This window comes from Achroia grisella, unplaced genomic scaffold, assembly GCF_030625045.1.
Source record: "Achroia grisella isolate CSIRO2021 unplaced genomic scaffold, CSIRO_AGI_Agris_v1 utg640, whole genome shotgun sequence".
Taxonomy (NCBI): Eukaryota; Metazoa; Arthropoda; class Insecta; order Lepidoptera; family Pyralidae; genus Achroia; species Achroia grisella.
Genome location: NW_026712977.1, coordinates 2,496,706 through 2,522,576, shown reverse-complemented (window position 1 = coordinate 2,522,576; position 25,871 = coordinate 2,496,706). Strand labels below are relative to the sequence as shown.

Genomic DNA, 25,871 nt, shown 5'->3' with positions numbered 1-25,871 from the left:
AATGAATATAGACAATTTAGCTATGTTAAATGTCTCGTAGTAATAACTGCGAGTGAAAGCCTTGCGGTTTAGTGGTTTCATATATCGGTCCCTAATATAAATTGTCAGTTTGTACGAAATTATATAATTATACATAATATAATTACATGTAATAAAAACCAATACCCATTTATTGGATAATAATATATAGTGATATTGGAAAACAATTTGTTACCACAAAATCGTTAGGTAGTTAATGATTGAATAAAATAATTAATTTCGTACTACAATTTAATTCACCATTTCAATTAAATACATGTTAGAGTTCTTTAATAAATTCAAGTCAAGTCAAGTAAGTTTTTGTTACGATAGGGATAATGGTAAAAAACATGTACAAGAGGCCAACAGATCCAATGTTAATAAATAATTTTCAGTTTGAGTTTGAATCGATTTATATGCGGTCTTCATTAATGTATTGTGGTATACTTTACTCAAAATTCAGTGTAAATTTTATTGTTATAAATGTATTACACAATTTTGCGTCGATGATAATAACAATATGGTAAGTTTATGTGTAATGTAATATAATATTCTTAGCAAGAAAATAACGTTAAAACACGAAAACAATACGCTTTGTAGCAACGCTACGCTGACGCTGTCCCGTCAAAAACAAACAATAGGGTAGCATCGTGGAAAATCTTTGTGTAATAAATACGAGTATAATTTTTCAATACACTTTTAAAAGGAGGAAGTTCTTAATTGACAGTATTTTTTATTTTATTTTCCTCTCCTGTTAGACGCTTCGAGTATACAACAATAGTTTGTAATTTCAATAGAATAATAAAAAATGGAGACCTTTTCTATTCTGTTGTATTTTATTGTTTTTTACGTTCGAAATTTAATATTAAAGTATTTCGTAAATTATATATTTATTTGTAAGGATATTCTTGCTGATTAATCTCAATTGCACGAAATCGGTCAATAATTTATTTATTAAATTATAATAACTGTAATAAAGTTTTCGGTAACATTGAATTCCCAAAGAGCAGAATACCGGCTAAACTATCGTCACTGGTCTTAAAAGTTCTTCTCTCTTATAATAAAACTTACCTTTTGGGGATGTACGAGCGCAAATCTCGCCAGGATGTTGGCGCCAGCACCTACACCAAATCCGATGAAGGTTTTAATGCCGAAATGTCCCAACACGTAGTTTATTTGGTTGGCCAACTCGTCCATAGATGGGTACAGGTAACTGAAACAATATGATAAAATATATCTTGCATATATTTTACTTTAATAGTTTATGTAACAGCAATGTGAAACGTAATAATCTTTTCGTATCCAGGGGTATCATTTAGTTATCTGTTCATAAGGTTCATATGACAAAAATAAACCTAAAAAACAAGAAAATGAAATAAAGAATATTTTCTTCTTCTTACTGAAAATATAGTGAATTAATATACAAAAAGAAAAAATAATTGATTATAATGAACAAGAAATAAAAGATAGTCCAGCCGCCCTAAAATTCAAATTCAAATTCAAAAATCATTTATTCATGTAGGACATTTTAGCCGCTTATGAACGTCAAGTTTTTACATTAGAATTTTTTTCCCTACCGTCCAGTTCGGTATATAGATCCAATTGAGAAGAACTGGCAAGAAACTCAATTGAATTACTTTTTTTTTTAAATTCAGTTTATTTACAATGCATAGGTATATAGGTGTCTATGTCTAACATTAAATGAAAATCCCGAACATGAAAACTATTGCCATGCACGCTCGTCATTCAAGTAATCGTTTAGTGAGTAATAGGCCTTGCTCGGTAAATATGATTTAACAGATGTTTTGAATTTATTTAAGGGTAATTCCAATATATCCTTTGGTATGTTATTGTAAAATTTTATACCTATTTCCATAAAAGACCTATTGACTTTTTCTAAACGATACTTGGGGACAGCAAGTTTGTCTTTAAATCTAGTATTAATATTATGAATATTGCTGTTTTTTGGAAATAAGTTAAGATTTTTATGAACATATAGGAACATACACAGTTATCTTTATATAGTGATCGGTTCCAGTCTAAGAATGTAGAAGACAGATTAGACACGCATCTGGTCAAAGGGTAACAATAATTAACTATGTAGTGAGTATTATAATAAAAAATATTGATTACATAAAAAGTTTGGGCATGTGTTTGTAGAAATTTTGGAATTTATCAAACAAACTATTATACTAATATTGAACCATATGTAAATATACCAAACTAGTAATAACCGTGTTGTTACATAACAAAGTATATCATACTAGATTTTTTATATTTAGGAGTTGGCTAACATAATTTTATATTACATACATATATTAGGTAACTTTTCCCAGTTTCTTTAAACTTAGGTGCTTTATTTCCAGGACATTACATTGGGGATTTAGTATTGATTATCGCCTCAAGCCTAAAAATAGTATAGAATACCCATAATTATGACGTCATCACAACATCGCACGCAATATCGCGGGTACCATTTGATATAAATTTTCAGACTAAAACTAGATTACCGCAACGGGGAAGTAATAAAATTCTAATTTGTAAAAAGACAAGTTTATGCGCCAAAAGAATAAATAAGAACGTTACATTTCCTAGATATAACAATTCTTAAACGTCTTTTGCAGTTTCACCAGAGGTAAACATAGCGTCCTCTGTTAGCATAATTACACAGGAAATACAAATTTTATTGTGCGATTTTTAGACAATATTACCGCCATGTTGCAGTATTTTTCTTATCATGCACTTTCTTTAATTCTATAATAGATCTATTAACTATAGACCTCTTTGTTTAACTATATAATAGTCATATTTAAAATGAAAATTTCATATTTTAAAAGAGAAGGTATTATGCATCTTTGTCATATCGAATCTGTTATATAACAATGCAGCAAATGAACGTCGTCTCTTATATAAGCAAGAATGCAGCGCCCGAACGAAGCTGTTTATAAAGCAAATAAATACTGAAGAGTAAATGCAATTTGCAAATTTACATTCCATTTATTAATATCCTGGAAGTATGAATCTAGTGCTTGTAATCCAAGAACAAAGATATGTACTTAAAAATGGAAATGTTAGTGATTTTTTGCATCATTGTGCCTTATAGCACTTACCATCCTACGTTAGGCATGCGCGCACTATTTGGCACAGAGAACGACATAGACGACTTTACGTTGGGATCAATCAATACATATAAATTATATGGACGAATTCGGGGATTAAAACTAGTCCTTGCATATGTATCATCAATATTAATTTATAAACAGAGATGAAACTATATACATACATATATAATTATGTAATGTAGCTTCATTATTAACAGAGCCCACAAAAGTTATGTTTGGAAAATGTTGAATAATTTTCTGGTTGAGTCACACTGATAACTAGACTGCTAATCGGGTCATTGTATGATCATTGTTATATGCACCTACACCTCGACAACCTCGGTAGTCAAGTGCTTTAGCACACCGCTTTACATTCGATAGTTGCGGGTTTTCGCGGTTTAATACACCACTTTAGATTCTATTTTCGCGGGTTCGGTTCCTTGCACTATGTAGGCATTTATATTCATGAGTACGATTGTTTGTTTTAGGTATGCATTTACAAAAGATATAGTAAGTATTTATATTAGTTGTCTAGTATCTAAAACACAAGCTCTGCGTTCCTTGTAACTAGATGGCGCTGTGCGAATTGTCTTGGTTTATTATTATTATGTAATTAAACCTTTTACATTAGTCAGTTAAGAGTTTCTGTACATTTGTAATATATAACACGGTTAAGATATAAAAAAACATCTACCGCAGTGACTACTCAACCGATATCTGAAAACATAGTACATTCCATCGAATAAGTTTAAAAAAGATTAGTGTAACAGATAATTGAAAGCGAGACCTCACTAAAGATTATCTCAGAAAAGATGTTTATCCTAAAAATACAACTTAAGAAACGGAAAACCTCAAGGAGACTTTAGAAATACAAAGTATAATTTGACAGCGCGACGACAGCGAATGTCTTAGTGAGACAATTTTCCGGTGAGTGATTTACCAAAGTCCTTTGGGACATAAACTGGCCTGACCAGACGTCAGTTGGCCGCCATTGCTCCGCTCCGTCCCATTCTACATACAGTTCATATCGAGCGGTAACATTACATAACACTGCGGTACTAGGCCGCCGTCGTCAATTCCACCTTTCCCAAATAATAACGGAACAAATATTATTCAAATATAAAAATTAGGCATTGCTAAAAACACTACCAAATAGTTTATATATTCTTTAAATTCTTGACATCTTATTATATAATTTTGCTATCCGTCTTTGTCACCGAATTCCTAAACGGCTGGGCCTATTTGTGTATACATTTCAATAGTTTCCTGGACGCTTTGAAAACATAAATAGATTCTGTTGGATGAGCTCTGAGGAGCTCCTTTTCCGGGCAAGATAGCATCTCCCACGTTCGCCAATATATTAAATGAGAACTACTTATACTACTGACGCACTACTGACGTTCTACTACTTGTAAAACGTCATGTAGAGTGGCAACCGTCGCTTATATACATGAACAATTTCTACCACATTATTACAAGCCATCGGTTGCACCCTCAACTAAATTCAACATTATTTGAAATATGTTTAGTGTATAATATCTTCAAGAAACACACTAATCACTACCGCTGTAGGGTAAGTCCATTATTAATAAGTACAAATCTAATTTCGTGTACGTCACGAAACTGTAGCATGTAGCATGCGCACAATGAGCGCCAGGTTGTCGCGACGTTGGCCCATTAGTGGAGTTTATTCAACTACCCTCGCTAGGGAAAACATTCGACTATCATTTTATTACTTTCCGTTTCACATCTAAGTGTAACTTAATTAAGCCAGCTTAAGGTATTTGAGTGTGTATACTTGTGTATAATGTTTAACACATCGGTAACAAACGAGCTGCCTGTAGAACATATCTAGTATAAGTATTAAATAAACACTTCTACACAAGAGGCGCTACAGTCTACAGACAAGCCTCTTCGTCAAGGATGCTTTTGGGCTGCTTATGCAACCACAGCCTCCCAACGTACCAATCCTTAAAAATCATATTGAAGTGAGAACTAAAGTGAGATCATATTGCATATTGTGATAACTGCAACTGCAAAAAATACCCGGAAATTTCTTCGCTTCTGATGGATCTTAAATGCCTAGTAGGCATACATATTACATATACAACAGAATTATTGACAGTAAAATACAACATTCAAATCTGTAGAAGAGTTACAATACACATTTTTTATATTTAAAAACGAGTATGCAATATTTCGTCGTTAACAATGACTGTATTTATACTTTTATTTAATTCAACAGCGACTATTTTTTGCCGAAAAAATAAAACAGTCAGAACAGACAGAAAAGTAATTAAAAACGGACGTGCAACTGCTAACAATGTTCTACAGGAATTCATTTTTCATAACTATTTTACAAACATGTCTATATGATATAAAATGCAGAAAATTGGTTCTGTCAAACAAAGGATTTAATATAATAGTGAATGTTGGGAGTAATGTTAGCGAGAATATTTAAAATATAAATAACAAAAATGTTTTCCGGCAGGTAAATACGGATATAATGAAAAAAAAGAACAAAGTAAAAATTAAAAGTATTACATACCTTGCACGTTAATTCTACGCTTTGCCTACTACTCTCAACTCTTCAAAAGTAAATCTTTATTGGTTGACTTTATCTCATTCAATATAATAAACAAATATACAGTCGCGACAGCGACCCAGATGGGGTAGTCAGAGGCATTCTTAATTGTGGCGTGGCGAATGCTACTCGTTACATATCTATATTTCGGTATATTTGAAACGCAATAGGGGGCGAATCGACTGCAGTCTGTCTGATTTAATTTTGGTTTGCTATAGGTCTTTCTATAACTGGAGAGCAGTGAGAAATACAAAATACCAGATTTTAGTATCGGCCTGATTTGAACTCTCCACCATTTAGGTGTATGTCGAGGTACTAAACCACTAGGCCACGACGTTCTTCATTAAATAATGTTTAATAATCCCTAAGATATGAAAAAATCGTCCGCTCTGTCTATTTTAAGAATTCGTGGAACTTGTGAAAGTTGTTTGATCATAAAAGTTTTTCTGTACGACATTAAAGTTCAGATGTGACTAAGCTTACACGTTCTATACGCAGACATAAATAGAAATACATACAGAGTAAGTCCCAGATGAAGAAATAAATAAATTAATGAGACACGGGACGCTATTGGTATCTAATGCAACGTATAAGCAATATATATTTTTTGTGTTAACTTATTAATACATTTTTATGTATACTAATACCAGTTTTCCCGGCAAATGTTGTAATGCCATATAAATTAATATCGTTATTAAAAAAATAGGGGTTTCTGATAGACGGGTGAAAATTTTGGGTTAAATAAATTATGTTAATTATTAAAAATAAATTATGTTAAAAAAATAAAGTATTTTTTTCTATGTTGGGTTCCACTTACGGGGTATAAAAATAGATAACAACCTATTCTCAGACCCGCCGAGTATACATATAAAATTTCATCAAAATCGATTCAGTAGTTTAGAATTCCATCGCGAACAAACTACGTGATACGAAATTTTTATATATTAAGATTATTAAGAGAGAGCGCAAGTTTTATTATGAGCAAAGAAAACTCCGAAGCCATTGCACTGAGTTGAGAAATTCTTTCATTGTTTGAAAGATAAGTTATTCCTGAGTGACACAGACTATATATTATGTTAATATATACAAAACTCACTAAGTTGTGAGTATCCGGCGAAGCCGAGGTGGGCCACTATTATTATTATAAAATATTATAATATCTTGTTAAAATTTAACTGGAAAAAATACTCTACATTTATTTTAACAATTCCGTTATTTGATACACGTTGAATTAATGAAAAAGTATTATTAAAATTGTACAGTCATAATACATTAATATCATAATACGTCCAATATTTCATTTATAAAATATTTTATGAGTACAAATATTATTTACATTTAACACTTTATTCACGTATTAATGAAATTGTTGAATGTTATTTTTACTGTTACTTGTAAACAAATAGTAATTATATATAATAAGATACAACGGTACAATGTATGAACTTAATATCTACAAAAGACATTGTACGCCGAAAATTCTTTTCAATAAATAAGTACCCCATATTTTAGCTTTGTGGAGTAAATTATTACGGAGTCGAATAATGAGATAATAACTTAAGAGTCTGGTATCGCTTTTAGCAGTCTGTATACAATGTAGTGTTATATTGTATTGATGGCTTCTGCAGTTATGTTATTGTTAACGATTATTATAGCTTAACAATGGATCGTAACTATCAAATAATCAACTGACGGAGATTGTATACAGCAGATAAATTCACTGTACATTTGGTAGTGGTTGCTTAGCGACTGATTAGCGTATACACCGCAGGCATGCGGTCCCCAATAATTTGCGTTAAGGGCGTATTAACCTTTGCATAATATTTAACTGTGGCCTTCGAAAATATACATTGGCTGGCCTTGACTTTCGCATGATTATGAAATATGAATCCATTTCCGTGCTCGTACTATTGGTACACGGAATAGTCTATTAATAACCGCCTAAACAATGCCAAAAACACAATATGAACATTTTAATAACAACTATGTCGGTTCAATATTGTACATAAATTGGTATAACGACCAAATATTACTGTAAGTTTACTCACGATTGTAAAATCAGAAGAAATATGTATATACATATTTCTCCTGATTTACAATGGGGTATAACGGTCGGCGAACAATTGTACCACCTCGATTTCGTTACAATGCAACAATGTTTCATGTACTATAATTGCCCATAATGATTTGCCATATACACGAAGCGGAGTAGAAAGTAATCCAGGGTTCTCCCCACCACTGCCCCTTATTTTAGGGTCGTGTACAGACCGTTTACATGTAGGTTGTATCGGGCATATTACTGCCGTAGAATATTCTACATTCATGTTGTGGAGCGAAGCATGCTACTTACTGTAAGTTAATTGTACTAAATTGCCTATAATCTTCACGCAAGTGTGAATAATTAAAAAAGTTGACATAGTTTTATCACAACTATGAAGGCAGGTGGTGCATAAAATACAAATGAACAAACAAGTATTGATTTTTATATCTATATTATAAGTACCTATAAATACAGGGAAAGTGGATTTTTTATGAGGGAACGTACACACACACGACACCGACACCGCGACACCGCTGTACAATACTAAAAAAATTTTTAAGTCTTTGTAAGGTATATTATTATAGACTGAAATAAGTTGTGTACTATGTATATTTATATACAACTTTGAAATTCCGAGCAAAGCAAATATAGATATTTTAATAAAGTCAATAAGACTGAAGAAATCAAATTTAAAAATTTTTAATTATTGTACAGTGGAAGTTGCAACTCTACCTTACTCTTATGGACCATATACATTACATAATCATTAAATCAGTGGGATGAGGAGTCGTTATGTACTAACCTACTACTACCTAAAGAAAAAAAATATCAAATTTCGTTTTTTTCCGTCACACCTCGTATACACGAAGTGACGCATGCAGAGGTTGACAATGTTAGAAAAACTAATGTGAAACTATAACACCATATGGCTCCGACCCATATTTCTTTGTTGTAATATACGGGTATAACTTTTTCCATTAACGGAACGTTATAGTGTTTTTTAAAAATCATTGTACTTTTTCTGCCATTGCACTCAAGAGAAATGAATTAATTGAGTTCGAAGATAATTGTTGCTGAACAAGGAGAATTGAACATATGTATAATGGTTTTAGAGAAAATGAAAATATCTTACTAATATTATAAATGCGAAAATTTGTGAGTATGGATGGATGTTTGTTACTCTTTCAGGCAAAAACTACTGAACGGATTTTAATGTAACTATACAGTAATATAGCTTATACATCAGAAAAACACATAGGTTATTATGATATATATATGTAAACTGGGCGACATATTATTATGAGTGTGATGCAGAAGAAGTTGCGCGGGTCAGCTAGTACATTTATATTACTAAAACATATGTAAGATGGGTATCTTACGATACAGAACGTGAGATTGAAGAGATTGAGAGAATTATCAAAGGTTATATAATACCTATCAAGATTCTGTTACAGAAACGTTGACGAATATTTATAAAACATCTGAAAATCCCGAAAATAGATTAAATGTTTATTGTAAACACCCTCTATAAACAACGTAATAAAATTACCTACATTATAGTAATTATTCTGAATACCTATCTACGTTTCTAGAAATTAGAAAAATGTTATGTCAAATGTTGTGTAAAATGGTCACAGGTTTAAAATCACAAGTTATTAACAATATTAAATTATAAATAGGCTCATATAATTTTATATTCAACCTCGAAACCGAAAAGCAAAGTTAGCAAGTTTTACAATATGTCAGCAAGTGAAGTCTCTAAGACCCGAGACCTGACCTAAAAACCTCAAAGTGGGCTCTTTATAACCACCTCGTTCTCAAGCCAAACTGTTGTTTTGATATATTCACCACTCAGAGACGGATATTGTCAAGATTTTAATATTATATTTATCATCTAGCGATATCACACGGATTCGCCCATATGGAACATTTTGTCACTCTGAAGGAATGTATATTTCAATGGTAAAAGTATTTTACAAATGGATGTAATTGTCTTCCTGAAACGATGTGAAAGATATTATCAGTGATAAGTGCTAGCAATGTCCTTTGCAGGTCAAACTCTAAGCGGCATACAATTGTTATCAACACAAACTCTCTCTTATCTCTCTATTATCTCAGGACAATTCACACATTCCCATCTATTTTCAAGCTAAGCAGAGCTTGTGTTATGGGTACTAGATAACTGATGTAAATACATGGCTACAATTTTTTGAAATACATACATCTTATACATAATAAACACCCAGACCTATACAAATAGTCATACTCATTAATACAAATGTTTATACTTGCGAGGAATCGAACCCGCAACCATATGAATAATGGCGGTGTACTAAACTGCTAGACCACCGAGGCCGCCGAACAATAGATAAGAGACGCTTAACAGCTACAGAAGTGGGAATACATGACGGGTACCTTTTATCTTCTCATTTACACGCTCATCACTCGCAGTACAATTATATATGTGATGTTTATCATGCCACAAAGCTTCAACACGCGACTTCATTCACTTGATCATGATGGACCTGGATAAAAATTAGGCCATTTCCTTCTTAACTGCAAATGCCTGCAAACCGTATACGTACGGTTTCATGTTGATTCTCGCAGCCTGTGTGGGTACCTCAATCTCACTTATCTAAATATATATAACTCAAAGGTGACTGTCATAGTGATCTATCAACGCACAGCCCAAACCACTGGACGGATCGGGCTGAAATTTGGCATCCAGGTAGATGTTATGACGTAGGTATCCGCTAAGAAAGGATTTTGATAAATTCCACCCCTAAGGGGATAAATTAACGCGAGCGAAGCCGCGGGCAAAAGCTAGTTCTTACATAAAATTACACTATATGAAAGATAACACCTTAGTCCTGCGGAATAGCAACGCATCAGTTGTATCACGAGTGTCAGATGAAAGCGGCTCATGCATGAATTACTACTTATCACCATGTGGACAATCAGCTTGTTTGCCAAATCCAATAGCATTAAAAAAACTGATGAATATTAATGAAATTTCTTTTTACCTTAAACAAAGGAAACAGAAGCGCAGGTAACAACTAGTATTATAAATAAAATAATAGGTTGCAGCTACGAGTCAGCAATTCGTTTAATTACGTAGATGGCATTGTCTAAACGGAAGATAGAGACACAAATAGATGTCGCAAACTGCATCTACCTAAATTAGCGAATGTCGCATTTAATTGACTACATTTCGATTCGGAATGCAAGAGAATTAATGTCGAAAAATGTTTAAAAGACTTTTTATGTTAGACAGTATTGCAGAGTACAGAAGCTTTTATAAAACGTAGGTACTTAGTATTGACATAGTTAGTTTTTATATCAATAGGATGTTGTACCTTAATCAAGGTTGTAGGTATATAATAAGTGATCTGATAGTGAATAGAATTTAGAAAGGACACATTTGGAATATTTTTTTATTAAGCATTGTAATAATACAATTTATAGTATAAAAATGTTAAATAATTCATATAAGAGCCATACCTAGAGATGAAATGGTTTAGATATTTGTTTCCAATTTTAAGCTATTAAAGAAATTACAATTCATAGTATTAAATAAAATTACAACTGATAGTGAATCATTATCAAAAATACAATGACAATGACTTTTGAGAATTTTAAAACATTCAGTTCCCTTTTATTTGCCATATATATATGTCCATATATCTATTTCATTCAATGCACGTATCCAATGACCAATGTGGATTATTTTCCTTGCGTGAAAGGAGGAAACAAATTTTTTTATATAGCGGGGCTCAATTGCATTGGGCCATCAGGCCAAAAATGACATACCTATTGAAGTAATAGCATCCGATTCCCCAGGGAAATTAGGCTGAATTCTGTCATTATATTACGATACAGTACACTAAGTTAGTCGCGTAGAACGAAAAGCATTTGTTAATTTAGAGATATACCATTATCCAAATAAGACATACAAGAAATGGGTCTTGTTGGTGTTGGGTCGCGTCTTTGATTATCTCTTAAATCCTCTAAGGGTCTCGCATAAAGTCAACTCACAGATTAAGTATTAGCACAAGTCGGTTGCTTTTGCAACATTAGGCAAACATCTTATTGAAAACCAAAATAATATATTCTAAGAAATTTCTGTTCCAGCGGTTCTTATTTTAAATTATATTTATAAAACAATTCAACAGATTTAAAACCAACATGTACTATCCTGCAAGATGTAAATAGTATTAGATAAGATACTACTAGTGTCATTGTTTTCGAGTTTGTCAATCATATTGAATTATATATTTCATATAACTATATAACATCCAGTGTCATTTTTGACAGACCATTACTTGTATTCTAATAAGTATTCCAGCATAAAACTCCCTCTCTCTGTCTACACTTTTCCCGTTTGGTGTCGGCTCTTCTAGTCCTTCGCCAGGCACATATGTCCTGGGTCGTCGTGTCGTTTATTTCAGTTTTCTTTAGGTCATTATTGATAACAGACTGCCTAGTTAGTAGAGGTCTTCCTCATCTCTTTGCTCCGGTGCTAAGGTTTAGAACTATTGTGGTCATATGACTCTCTTTAACCAGTATACAACTCTAAAAATCATCAACTAGCTACATGTATAATTTATAAGTTTTTGTGAAAATAAATATTCTAATATTTCTTTCATACGTTTGAGAGCGCTTGTAATGAAAAATACCTTTGTAAATAGATCATTAATTCTTTTATATTTGCTTTCCATTTGTAAATATTAATAATTGTACATCTTAACAGTACGACGTAACGAGAGTAATCAGCTTATATTATTAATTCAAAACAGAATATTATTATTATGTACATTTCTAAAATAAAAACAAATAAAAATAAAGAGCTTACTGTTTTTATCTTTACAGAGAATTTTGTTGTTAAATTGACTGATTTTACTGCAGTAAAAGACCGAGGTAGAGTTTATAAAAAAATCTGCGTGGGTGGTACCCAGGCTCACCTACTTCGGCGGTTTATTTAATAAAGTGATATACGGCAGTAATCTTTAATTACAGGATAAAAGGTATGACATGTTAGTTAGTTGCACAACCGTCACATGATTGTCGCATTGTCCGTATTGCTTTTTGTAGAGGTAATGAAGGAGACAATTATCACTCACCATTAAGTGGTCAGGTTGAGAGTCATTCTAATTACATACCAGAAATGAACTTATAATTTACCTTTACACAATAATATACTTGAGATATATCTTTTTAATACAATAAACGCGAAAGTTTGTGAGTATGGATGGATGTTTGTTACTCTTTTACTCAAAAACTACGGAACGGATTTACGCGGTCACAGCTATTATACAATAATAGTTATTTTTATTCATCTGTCTTTAATCGAGGTCCCTAGCGGGATACGTTAACAATGTATAACTGAGGATGCTAATCGCAGTCTAAATCATGTCAAGGCGAAATCATTTTATACGGCGGCGGACGAGTCAGGTACAAATAAATGTTGTCTTAGTAAGGATAAAGGTAAGGATGTACCCATTCTAATTGAAAATGGATTATTTCTGTGACCATAATAAACGATTTTTCTTAAAGTAATCAATTGTATAGACCTCTTTAAGCGTATTTGTTTTTATGTATGTGTTTAGCAATTTATTTTGAGTTGTAAACACTAGGTTTTACTTTTTAGGCCTTCTGGTCGGATAAACAAAATCATCAACAATATAAAATCGATTATTAATTAACCGAATTGGAACTTTAATATCGATTATTCCACAATCGATTACTTTTTTCACATCCCTATATCTAAGCAGTTAGTGTAGGAGCAACACTTATGAGAGCTCAACTCCCCCGGGACCGGGACGCCGGGACAGTAGTGACTAATGGCTCGGCCATTACGTGCTGATGGTACTGAATCATTGCGGTGCATTACCCAAACCGTTTCTCTCACCGCATTCCGCCATTTAGATATTAAATAGACATAAAATATTACGATATAAGTTCGCGTTTCTTCAATGATATTATCTGTGTGGGTGTGAAGTATATAATTATACAACCATAATTACTTACTTAATAAACATATTACGTCGACCCCAAATAAATGGGATAAGGAAGAAGCAGATGATGATGAATTTCATCTGTGTATCCCTTAAAGCTGTTGAATCTATAGTAATTTAACAAACCTATATAAATCCGTTGTACTGCTCAGTTACCTTTTTTTTTCAGAATATTGCCTATACCACGATGGTCGACATACGTCCATCTAGAGCGGTCTTTACAGACATATCAACGTATGTTTCGAAAGAACTCACTTCGAGCATAAAAACCTTTGTGTGACGTTTTACGATCATTATATTTACAAAGTTAAAATTATTGAATACAATTATATTGCCTACTAAGTAAAAAATATTATACGAAAATCTTCGATTTAAAAAATTTTTTCATTTATTTATCTTTACTTCTAACATTATTATACTACATATTAGGTAATATTGCACCTGACTGATTGTTTGTTCTTTAAAGGTTTCATATCTAAACGGCTAAACTTACGATGAAATATTCCCAAAACACGTTAAATATGGTTTCAAAAATATGATAAAAATATCTTAATACTCTAAATTCTATTTATTAATTTTTAAATACAGTGTAATTTATTGTTACTTTATATGATTGAAGTACAAACGTACAGGGTCGAAATATGAATATACATTCAATTTTAAGTTCAATACTACTACAAGAGGAAATATAATCTAAAATCTATTTCTATATACTTTTAACTTTCAGTAATTCCATATTCCTGGATTTCTACAGTGCGCTTCTATTAAAAGTCAAAGCTAAAAGCATTTATTAATATAGAAGTTTCTAATCAATTATGCACGTCAATTTTTATTACTAATTTTAACCTTACCGTCTACTTTTCATAGTCATTTCAGTATTTCATTATGAATTGCTATTAACACAAATAGCTCGGCTAAGCTTAAATAAATATATATACACGACTTGAGGTTATACCGCGGCTATTGTAAATTATTTGCAGTAGGGTCGCTTACAGTGTTGTAAGCTTATTGTTCTAATTTGCACAAACTTGGACGTCTATACATGCCGCAGAACATATAAGTACCTAATGTTCCTAGGACTTTGTGAGACGAATTTGAAGTTTCCAAGTCGACCGCAGTCCATCGTGCACGGTATGTTACTCCGCTTGAGTGTCAAATTGTCTTATGTTAAGTTAAGTAATCAATAGCTATTATCATTATTCTATGTTACATCTACGTGTAATTTTGCAGATACATTACAATATCACGTGAAGTATGAACATTTTGTATCTCGTCGGATTGAATGTAGTGGCTATAAAGTACAATAATATCTTAGCGCGGCACGTGACAGTACTTCATGAAAACAGATCAAAACCTGCAGATCCTATTTCCAGACATTGATTACATTGAAATTGAAAAAGTTTTTATTGAATAGATAAAGCAATTTGACTGATATAAAAATTAGTTTGGAAAGTTTATTATTCTTCACTCTATATTCTGACGTTTTTTGAATGTTATTCCACATTGAATAGATATTTTTCTTATAACAGTAACTTATTGTTTTAGAGTATATTCATGTAGGCTGATTGCCTGCTTTTATTTGTAATAATGATATTTATTTAATTAAAACATTTATTTGTGAAACATCTTCAATTTTACTGAAACAAGGTGTATCAATGCCTTATTGAATTGCCTCAGAAGAGTAATGATTGTCGTAGATAGCAGTATATTATTTTTATGTACGACGACAGTATAATGGAAACACATGGAACGCAAGGAAATTTCATAATTGTACCCGATATAGACTTACTGACTTGACTTTTTATATGACTTTCATATACTTTTAAGAAATTATTGGAATAAAGTTGAAAGGATGTTAAAGAGTCAGTGATAAGGAAAAAACGTGTAATTTACACGAACAGCGAATATAACATATTACACACATATATATATATATATATTTATATATATATATATATATATATATATATAAATATTATTGATTTCAGCAAAGTTGCTGAATTGTTTGTAGTATATTTTAATAATAATATGTATATTATTAATTTTTACGATACTGTGTTACGAACCAGAGAATACTATTTTCAGACGTTTTTCACAAGTAGAAATAAATAAAGCAGAAAATTAAAAAGGAAGTTGTAAACACATTGTTTTTGTTATTCTAGATGTCAAACTTCATATAGACGTTACTTTACGTTTAATGTATGCTACTTGTAATTTACCTTATATGTATATAATAAGATACAAATAAAATACCTATCTATATATCTAACTTTCTGATTATCGGAAAAAGAAATCCCTTCCGTAAGAACCTTTAGAAGGCATTAAAATATGAAGCAAATCGGTTAAATACTACCTACCCAGGTTATCGCGTGACCAAACCAACTCGGTATACATTTCTAAATATATATTGCATACCTACATTCTTTCGTCGGCAAATTAGTGCTCCTGTATTTCTTAAATGGTGTTAAACGTATCTAAGCTAACAAAAGGTAGATCCAATTGAATGTGGCTCCCGTTTTTTTTAATTTTAATGATATTCTTTTGTTCTCGCATGACTGTAAGTGCCTACAAGGTAAGTGCGCTTATTAACCGCCCTCTCCAGTCGCCACACCACGCTGCTGACTTTACTGCAAAAATATAAAAAATATCCTCGCACCATGGGACCGTTATTAAATGTGCTTATGGAGAAATGAGTTTTAATTACTACCATTTGGTACAATATTTTTCCACAATTAATTTATTTTTTTTTTTTTTTTTTTAAAAATATTGTACCCACATTTGGAAGTTTCAATAAATGAAACATATATGACGATTTAAATTGATGTAATTAATATTTTATAATTACTTGTTTTAAATACCGCTAATTAATTACTAACGGCACGTAAAAAGATCTTTAAAGTAGAGATTAATAAGACAATAATATGGAAGTAAAATATTAAACAATTATTGGGTTTAATGCCACCATCGTAGTATAAAAAAATCAATATATTATGTATTTATTTCTAATGCACCATCTACATAAATTTCAGTCTATACTACTGAATATCAACCTGAATAATTTATATAATTTTGCCAACCGAATTATAATTTTAATTATATATGTATATATATAATTAAAATTACATATTACGCCGACCCCAAATAAATGGGATAAGGATGAAGCAGATGATGATGATGTATATATATATATATATATATATATATATATATATAAATATCCCCTTGGGCACTTTGTGGCTCAGACGTGCCGTATAGGTAGTTTTTTGTTGATCCTTTTTCACTTGTTGATCCGGAGGCCTTTTGTTGATCTAATGCCAGATGACCATATATAAATGTTGATCCGTTTTGAGCCACAACTGTCACGACGAGTAATAATAATAATTAAGCGATTTATACACGATTTTATACAAATCCACCTTTTTGGCATACGAGCAGTTCTTGATCCAATTCAAACGGGCCAATCAGGGTGCAGCATTTGCCAAGGGCTTCCTCATTGGCACGTTTGGGCTACTACATTATGGCTACAGTAACTTAATAATGTCTAGCTAGTATTTCAAAAATAATAGTCTACCTAATCTAAATATTTATAGAAATCAGTCTGGAGTACGTGACTCCAGATCAAACCTCAATACTTGTTATTTTTTGGATGGGAATCTTTTCTTTTGTAACAACGTTACTGAGCGAATAAAGAGAAGACGCAACGGCGGATCCAGGGGGGAGCGTCATGGAGGTCATGGGAGTCATGGGGGCGTCATGACTCTCCCCCCCCCGTAGCCCAGAACTTAGGTAGACCACTAATTGAACTAAAAAATAATGAAACAGCAAATTTTTTTGCACGATCGGAGTGTTGGTGCAGTAGTATTAATTATAATTAAACATTGTTACTTAAAACATAACAGTTAAAGTACTATAACACTAAAAGCAAAATAGGTATTTTCAAAATACTTTTTCAAAATAAATTACCCTTTGAGTTTTTGTTCAAACCTCAGATATTATATTTATTTTAGGTATATCAATCAATACATAGTATAGCATAGTACAGTCTGTCTGTCTGTCTGTTTGTTCCGGCTAATCTCTGAAATAGCTGGACCGATTTTGACGGGACTTTTTTTGGCAAGTAGCTGATGTAATAAGGAGTAACTTAAGCTACTGTTATTTTAGAAAAATAAAATAAAATTTCACGCGGACGAAGTCGCTGGGGCCAGCTAGTCTATAGATATACCGAGATTTAATGTTTAAGTTGCTATTATGTTATTGACAAAATTTTACTGTAATGTTACTATTACGTTATCCTACACAATTTGTATTATTTTGGATGAATAAATAAATAAATAAATAAATAATAATCTATACATCTATACATTTAATAAAAATTGGAGTGTCTGTTTGTAATATTGAAAAAACCGTTTTTTACTACATGCATATGAATATATATAAGGTACATATACCAAAATAACTATTTTTATAATTTTAGTCTGTCTGTCTATCTGTTTGTTCCGGCTAATCTCTGAAATGGCTGGACCGATTTTGACGGTACTTTTTTTTGGCAGGTAGCTGATTTATAAGGAGTAACTTAGGTTACTTTTATTTTAGAAAAATAAAGTTAAATTCCACGCGGACGAAGTCGCGGGAACACCTTGTTTTTAATAAAAACATCTTTTTTGTGGTACTTGAGAATGTTGAAGCCTGTTGTTTGTAATATTGAAATAACCGTTTTTTACTACTTGCATATGAATATAAATACGGTACATACACCAAAATAACATATTTTACAATTTTTGTCTGTCTGTCTGTTTGTTCCGGCTAATCTCTGAAATGGCTGGAGCTGAAGATTATGTTATGGGTACTGATATAAATACAAAGATTTTTTTCGTAAATACATATATATTATCTATACATAGAAAACACCCAGACCGTTACAAACAATTTAATAATAAGTTAATAGTTTAATAAGTACGTACGTAATATTATCACATGGTAACAGCACGTATTATGGCAAAAGTAAACATCGGCTGATTTGAAAAGATTTATTATAGTAATAATAGTAATCTCAGGACAATTCACACAGCTTCATCTAGACCCAAGTTAAGCTAGCTGAAGATTATGTTATGGGTACTGATATAAATACAAAGATTTTTTTCGTAAATACATATATATTATCTATACATAGAAAACACCCAGACCGTTACAAACAATTTAATAATAAGTTAATAGTTTAATAAGTACGTACGTAATATTATCACATGGTAACAGCACGTATTATGGCAAAAATAAACATCGGCTGATTTGAAAAGATTTATTATAGTAATAATAGTAATCTCAGGACAATTCACACAGCTTCATCTAGACCCAAGTTAAGCTAGCTGAAGATTATGTTATGGGTACTAGACAACTGATATAAATACAAAGTTTTTTTTCGTAAATACATATATATTATCTATACATAGAAAACACCCAGACCGTTACAAACAATCATACTCATGAATACAAATGTTTGCAGCGTCCGAGGAATCGAACCCTCGACCACCAAGCAGGAATCAAAGCGGTGTGCTAGATAAATCGCTAGACTACCGACAACTAGCTGTACACGCGACTTCGTCCGCGTGGAATTTAACTTCTTATATTTTAGAAAAATAAAGTTAAATTCAACACGGACGAAATCCCGTGTACAGCTAGTCATCAATAAAAAAACACGTAGGTATCTCTAATATATTATACACTAGCTGTTCCCGCGACTTCGTCCACGTGGTTTTTAACTTTATTTTTCTAAAATAAAAGTAGCCTAAGTTACTCCTTATTACATCAGCTACCTGCCAAAAAAAGTCCCGTCAAAATCGGTCCAGCCATTTCAGAGATTAGCCGGAACAAACAGACAGACAGACAAAAATTGTAAAATATTTTATTTTGGTGTATGTACCGTATTTATATTCATATGCATGTAGTAAAAAACGGTTTTTTCTATATTACAAACAGACACTCCAATTTTTATTAAATGTATAGATGTATAGATTATTATTTATTTATTTATTTATTCATCCAAAATAATACAAATTGTGTAGGATAACGTAATAGTAACATTACAGTAAAATTTTGTCAACAACATAATAGCAACTTAAACATTAAATCTCGGTATATCTATAGACTAACTGGCCCCAGCGACTTCGTCCGCGTGAAATTTTATTTTATTTTTCTAAAATAACAGTAGCGTAAGTTACTCCTTATTACATCAGCTACTTGCCAAAAAAAGTCCCGTCAAAATCGGTCCAGCTATTTCAGAGATTAGCCGGAACAAACAGACAGACAGACAGACAAAACTTGTAAAATATGTTATTTTGGTGTATGTACCGTATTTATATTCATATGCAAGTAGTAAAAAACGGTTATTTCAATATTACAAACAGACACTCCAATTTTATTTACATGTATAGATGTATAGATTAAAAAAAAAGTAACAGTCATAAGGCTAGTCGTATGCCTAATATATATAATAATGTAATAAATTCATTTAAACAGAAATTGCGGGAACATTATTTAAATTTGTAACTTTTTTACTGTCCTTCTCCTTTTTTCACATCTTTCTGTTATATCCATATAGTTCTCTCTATATTTTCTGATTTTCTTACTTTCAATTTGAGACTGTACTTATAATTTGATTATCGGATCATTATGTATTTACTTATATATAATATTTATACATTTATGGGTTATATTTAGATATATATTTATGTATGTATATTGTTATTTTTTTATAGAAATGTATATTTTGCTTATCTTTATTATCTTTATAAATCTTTTTTTGACATTTCTTATTTATATTAGTGCACCGCCAATAATCTTTCGCTGCACCACTCATGGTTGCCTGGTAAATAACGCGGCAAAATATTAAGTCCGCCATATGTACAAATTTTTTTGTGCATTAAAGTTAAAGAAATAAAAAAATACAATACTGTTTAATGAAAATGCGTGTTGTCTAGTGCTTTGAGATGTATCAAAATAAGGTCAACAAAAAAGTCCGTGATGGTATATGTCTATATCTTAAGGATAACCAACAATAACCATTTTTTATCTTTTACATTTTACGGGATTTTTTTTTATCGTATGTTTCCCTTAAAATCATGTAAACTATGTTATTATGTCATAATCTAAAGAAATAATAATATTTTATAGTGACATATCCACTATAAAATACCAAACCGTAGCAATGTAATCCGTTACGCGCGAATCAGGTGTTATAAGGTCAAAGGTCGGTGCACCCCGCGTATTTGATAAATAGTGCTTCTCTGGATGTCTTTAAGAGAAAATGGCAGTATGTACGTGTATATGTACAAGTCCTTAAGTGTTAAGTTTTTCAAATGTACATACAGTAAAGAATAAATATTTTTAAGTACAGTACTTACGTACATTAATATAATACCTACTTTTTACTTGTATCTATTGTTATCAAAATTAAATTATAAGTTCTTAACTTGACCACGACTATGTGACCCTCTCTTGGCGCCAAAACGAGTGAAAAAATGAACAGCATACGACGACGACGCAGTACCTATAGAGTGGAGCAACTGCTTATTCAGTTTTATTCAACTATTTAGTCCCTCCACCGTTACAATGAATGGAGGCGGATATTACAATGTACGTAGCATTGCGAATATAAAATATCTAGATTAGGTATAATAAATTCATAATTCATAGGCCGTTACGGTATCAGAGCCAAAGTCTTCTTTCTTTGTTTATGTACTGTTAGATGCGACAGCGACTTTGTTTTTATATTACTATGTAATGATTGATATACCTAAAATAAATAAAATATCTGAGGTTTGGACAAAAATTCAAAAGGTACTTAATTTTTAAAAAGTATTTTGAAAATACCTATTTTGCATTTAGTATTTGAAATACAAAACACAAAACTATTTTTGTTTTTAGAGTGACATTTCTATGAATTCACTGTCGATAGCGAGCGGTGCGATGGAAAAAGATAACCGTTTATAAAAATATAATAAATAACCCTGGACAATTAACACAGACTGATACTGAACTGATATAAATAGATATTTTTATTTTGTAAATACATATATAATATACATATAAAACACCCAGACCGATGAAAACAATCGATGACCGATGAGTACAAATGTTTGCATCGTGCGAGAAATCGAACCCGCGGCCATCGGATGTAAAGCGGTGTGACCACCGAGGCAGTCGAAATATATAAATAATCTTATGAATTTAATTTATTCTAATTTGTTTATGTGCGCGGGGTGCGGTGTACGGTGCTCCCCCTGCCTCCACCGTTGCTGGAGCTTGCATGTATGGAGCATTGCGAATATAAAATATCTAGATTAGTAAATTCATAATTGATAGACCGTTACGGTATCTATATATATTCGGATTAAAATAAGTATCGCAGTAAGGACCAGTATATAAAGTGATCAACACAATTAACTGATTTTTGAAATATATATACAGAGCCAAAAAGTCTTTGTGTATTCAAAAAATATCTAATTTGTTTGTGTGCGCGGGGTGCGGTGTACGGTGCAGGGGGGACCCTGCCTCCACCGTTGCTGGAGCTTGCATGTATAGAGCATTGCGAATATAAAATATCTACATTAGTAAATTAATAAAGTCATAATTGATAGACCGTTACGGTATCTATATATATTCGGATGAAAGTAAGTATCGCAGTAAGGACGAGTATATAAAGTGATCAACATAATTAATTGATTTTTGGAATATATTCAGAGCCAAAAAGTCTTTGTGTATACCAAAAATTTAGCCGTTCGGAGCCATTCAGTCACGAATTATTAGTAAAAAAAGTGTCGAGTATATCGTACTATCGACGAATATATATGGCCGCATCGCAAAATAGAATGCGACGTTGCCATACCGCCTGAGATATACGCGATAGGAGTCAAGTTATTCAGTGCAAAAGGTGGAATCGGCAAGTGTTTAGGTTGTGGCGTGATCAACAAAGTGCCCAAAGAGGTGTTTATATAAACAGGCAGGGTCCCCCCTGCACCGTACACCGCACCCCGCGCACACAAACAAATTAGATATTTTTTGAATACACAAAGACTTTTTGGCTCTGTATATATATTTCAAAAATCAGTTAATTGTGTTGATCACTTTATATACTGGTCCTTACTGCGATACTTATTTTAATCCGAATATATATAGATACCGTAACGGTCTATCAATTATGAATTTACTAATCTAGATATTTTATATTCGCAATGCTCCATACATGCAAGCTCCAGCAACGGTGGAGGCAGGGGGAGCACCGTACACCGCACCCCGCGCACATAAACAAATTAGAATAAATTAAATTCATAAGATTATTTATATATTTCGACTGCCTAGGTGGTCACACCGCTTTACATCCGATGGTCGCGGGTTCGATTTCTCGCACGATGCAAACATTTGTACTCATCGGTCATCGATTGTTTTCATCGGTCTGGGTGTTTTATATGTATATTATATATGTATTTACAAAATAAAAATATCTATTTATATCAGTTCAGTATCAGTCTGTGTTAATTGTCCAGGGTTATTTATTATATTTTTATAAACGGTTATCTTTTTCCATCGCACCGCTCGCTATCGACAGTGAATTCATAGAAATGTCACTCTAAAAACAAAAATAGTTTTGTGTTTTGTATTTCAAATACTAAATGCAAAATAGGTATTTTCAAAATACTTTTTAAAAATTAAGTACCTTTTGAATTTTTGTCCAAACCTCAGATATTTTATTTATTTTAGGTATATCAATCATTACATAGTAATATAAAAACAAAGTCGCTGTCGCATCTAACAGTACATAAACAAAGAAAGAAGACTTTGGCTCTGATACCGTAACGGCCTATGAATTATGAATTTATTATACCTAATCTAGATATTTTATATTCGCAATGCTACGTACATTGTAATATCCGCCTCCATTCATTGTAACGGTGGAGGGACTAAATAGTTGAATAAAACTGAATAAGCAGTTGCTCCACTCTATAGGTACTGCGTCGTCGTCGTATGCTGTTCATTTTTTCACTCGTTTTGGCGCCAAGAGAGGGTCACATAGTCGTGGTCAAGTTAAGAACTTATAATTTAATTTTGATAACAATAGATACAAGTAAAAAGTAGGTATTATATTAATGTACGTAAGTACTGTACTTAAAAATATTTATTCTTTACTGTATGTACATTTGAAAAACTTAACACTTAAGGACTTGTACATATACACGTACATACTGCCATTTTCTCTTAAAGACATCCAGAGAAGCACTATTTATCAAATACGCGGGGTGCACCGACCTTTGACCTTATAACACCTGATTCGCGCGTAACGAATTACATTGCTACTTTTTGGTATTTTATAGTGGATATGTCACTATAAAATATTATTATTTCTTTAGATTATGACATAATAACATAGTTTACATGATTTTAAGGGAAACATACGATAAAAAAAAATCCCGTAAAATGTAAAAGATAAAAAATGGTTATTGTTGGTTATCCTTAAGAGATAGACATATACCATCACGGACTTTTTTGTTGACCTTATTTTGATACATCTCAAAGCACTAGACAACACGCATTTTCATTAAACAGTATTGTATTTTTTTATTTCTTTAACTTTAATGCACAAAAAAATTTGTACATGTGGCGGACTTAATATTTTGCCGCGTTATTTACCAGGCAACCATGAGTGGTGCAGCGAAAGATTATTGGCGGTGCACTAATATAAATAAGAAATGTCAAAAAAATATTTATAAAGATAATAAAGATAAGCAAAATATACATTTCTATAAAAAAATAACAATATACATACATAAATATATATCTAAATATAACCCATAAATGTATAAATATTATATATAAGTAAATACATAATGATCCGATAATCAAATTATAAGTACAGTCTCAAATTGACAGTAAGAAAATCAGAAAATATAGAGAGAACTATAGGGATATATCAGAAAGATGTGAAAAAAGGAGAAGGACAGTAAAAAAGTTACAAATTTAAATAATGTTCCCGCAATTTCTGTTTAAATGAATTTATTACATTATTATATATATTAGGCATACGACTAGCCTTATGACTGTTACTTTTTTTTTAATCTATACATCTATACATGTAAATAAAATTGGAGTGTCTGTTTGTAATATTGAAATAACCGTTTTTTACTACTTGCATATGAATATAAATACGGTACATACACCAAAATAACATATTTTACAAGTTTTGTCTGTCTGTCTGTCTGTTTGTTCCGGCTAATCTCTGAAATAGCTGGACCGATTTTGACGGGACTTTTTTTGGCAAGTAGCTGATGTAATAAGGAGTAACTTACGCTACTGTTATTTTAGAAAAATAAAATAAAATTTCACGCGGACGAAGTCGCTGGGGCCAGCTAGTCTATAGATATACCGAGATTTAATGTTTAAGTTGCTATTATGTTGTTGACAAAATTTTACTGTAATGTTACTATTACGTTATCCTACACAATTTGTATTATTTTGGATGAATAAATAAATAAATAAATAATAATCTATACATCTATACATTTAATAAAAATTGGAGTGTCTGTTTGTAATATAGAAAAAACCGTTTTTTACTACATGCATATGAATATATATAAGGTACATATACCAAAATAACAATTTTTATAATTTTTGTCTGTCTGTCTGTCGGTCTGTTTGTTCCGGCTAATCTCTGAAATGGCTGGACCGATTTTGACGGTACTTTTTTTGGCAGGTAGCTGATTTATAAGGAGTAACTTAGGCTACTTTTATTTTAGAAAAATAAAGTTAATTCCACGCGGACGAAGTCGCGGGGACAGCTTGTTTTTAATAAAAACTGTTTATTTGATAAAAAAACATCTTTTTTGTGGTACTTGAGAATGTTGAAGCCTGTTGTTTGTAATATTGAAATAACCGTTTTTTACTACTTGCATATGAATATAAATACGGTACATACACCAAAATAACATATTTTACAATTTTTGTCTGTCTGTCTGTTTGTTCCGGCTAATCTCTGAAATGGCTGGACCGATTTTGACGGGACTTTTTTTGGCAGGTAGCTGATGTAATAAGGAGTAACTTAGGCTACTTTTATTTTAGAAAAATAA

General features: G+C 31.7%; 1 protein-coding gene across 1 annotated transcript in view; it reads right to left on the bottom strand.

The window, feature by feature from the left end:
• Nucleotides 1-25,871, bottom strand: part of LOC131849172 (protein NDRG3) — a 121,381-nt gene that overhangs the window by 16,693 nt on the left and 78,817 nt on the right. Inside the window, exon 5 of the mRNA XM_059199178.1 lies at nucleotides 1,090-1,231. Coding sequence (XP_059055161.1) covers nucleotides 1,090-1,231 — 142 coding nt within the window. The remainder of the gene's footprint in view (nucleotides 1-1,089; nucleotides 1,232-25,871) is intronic.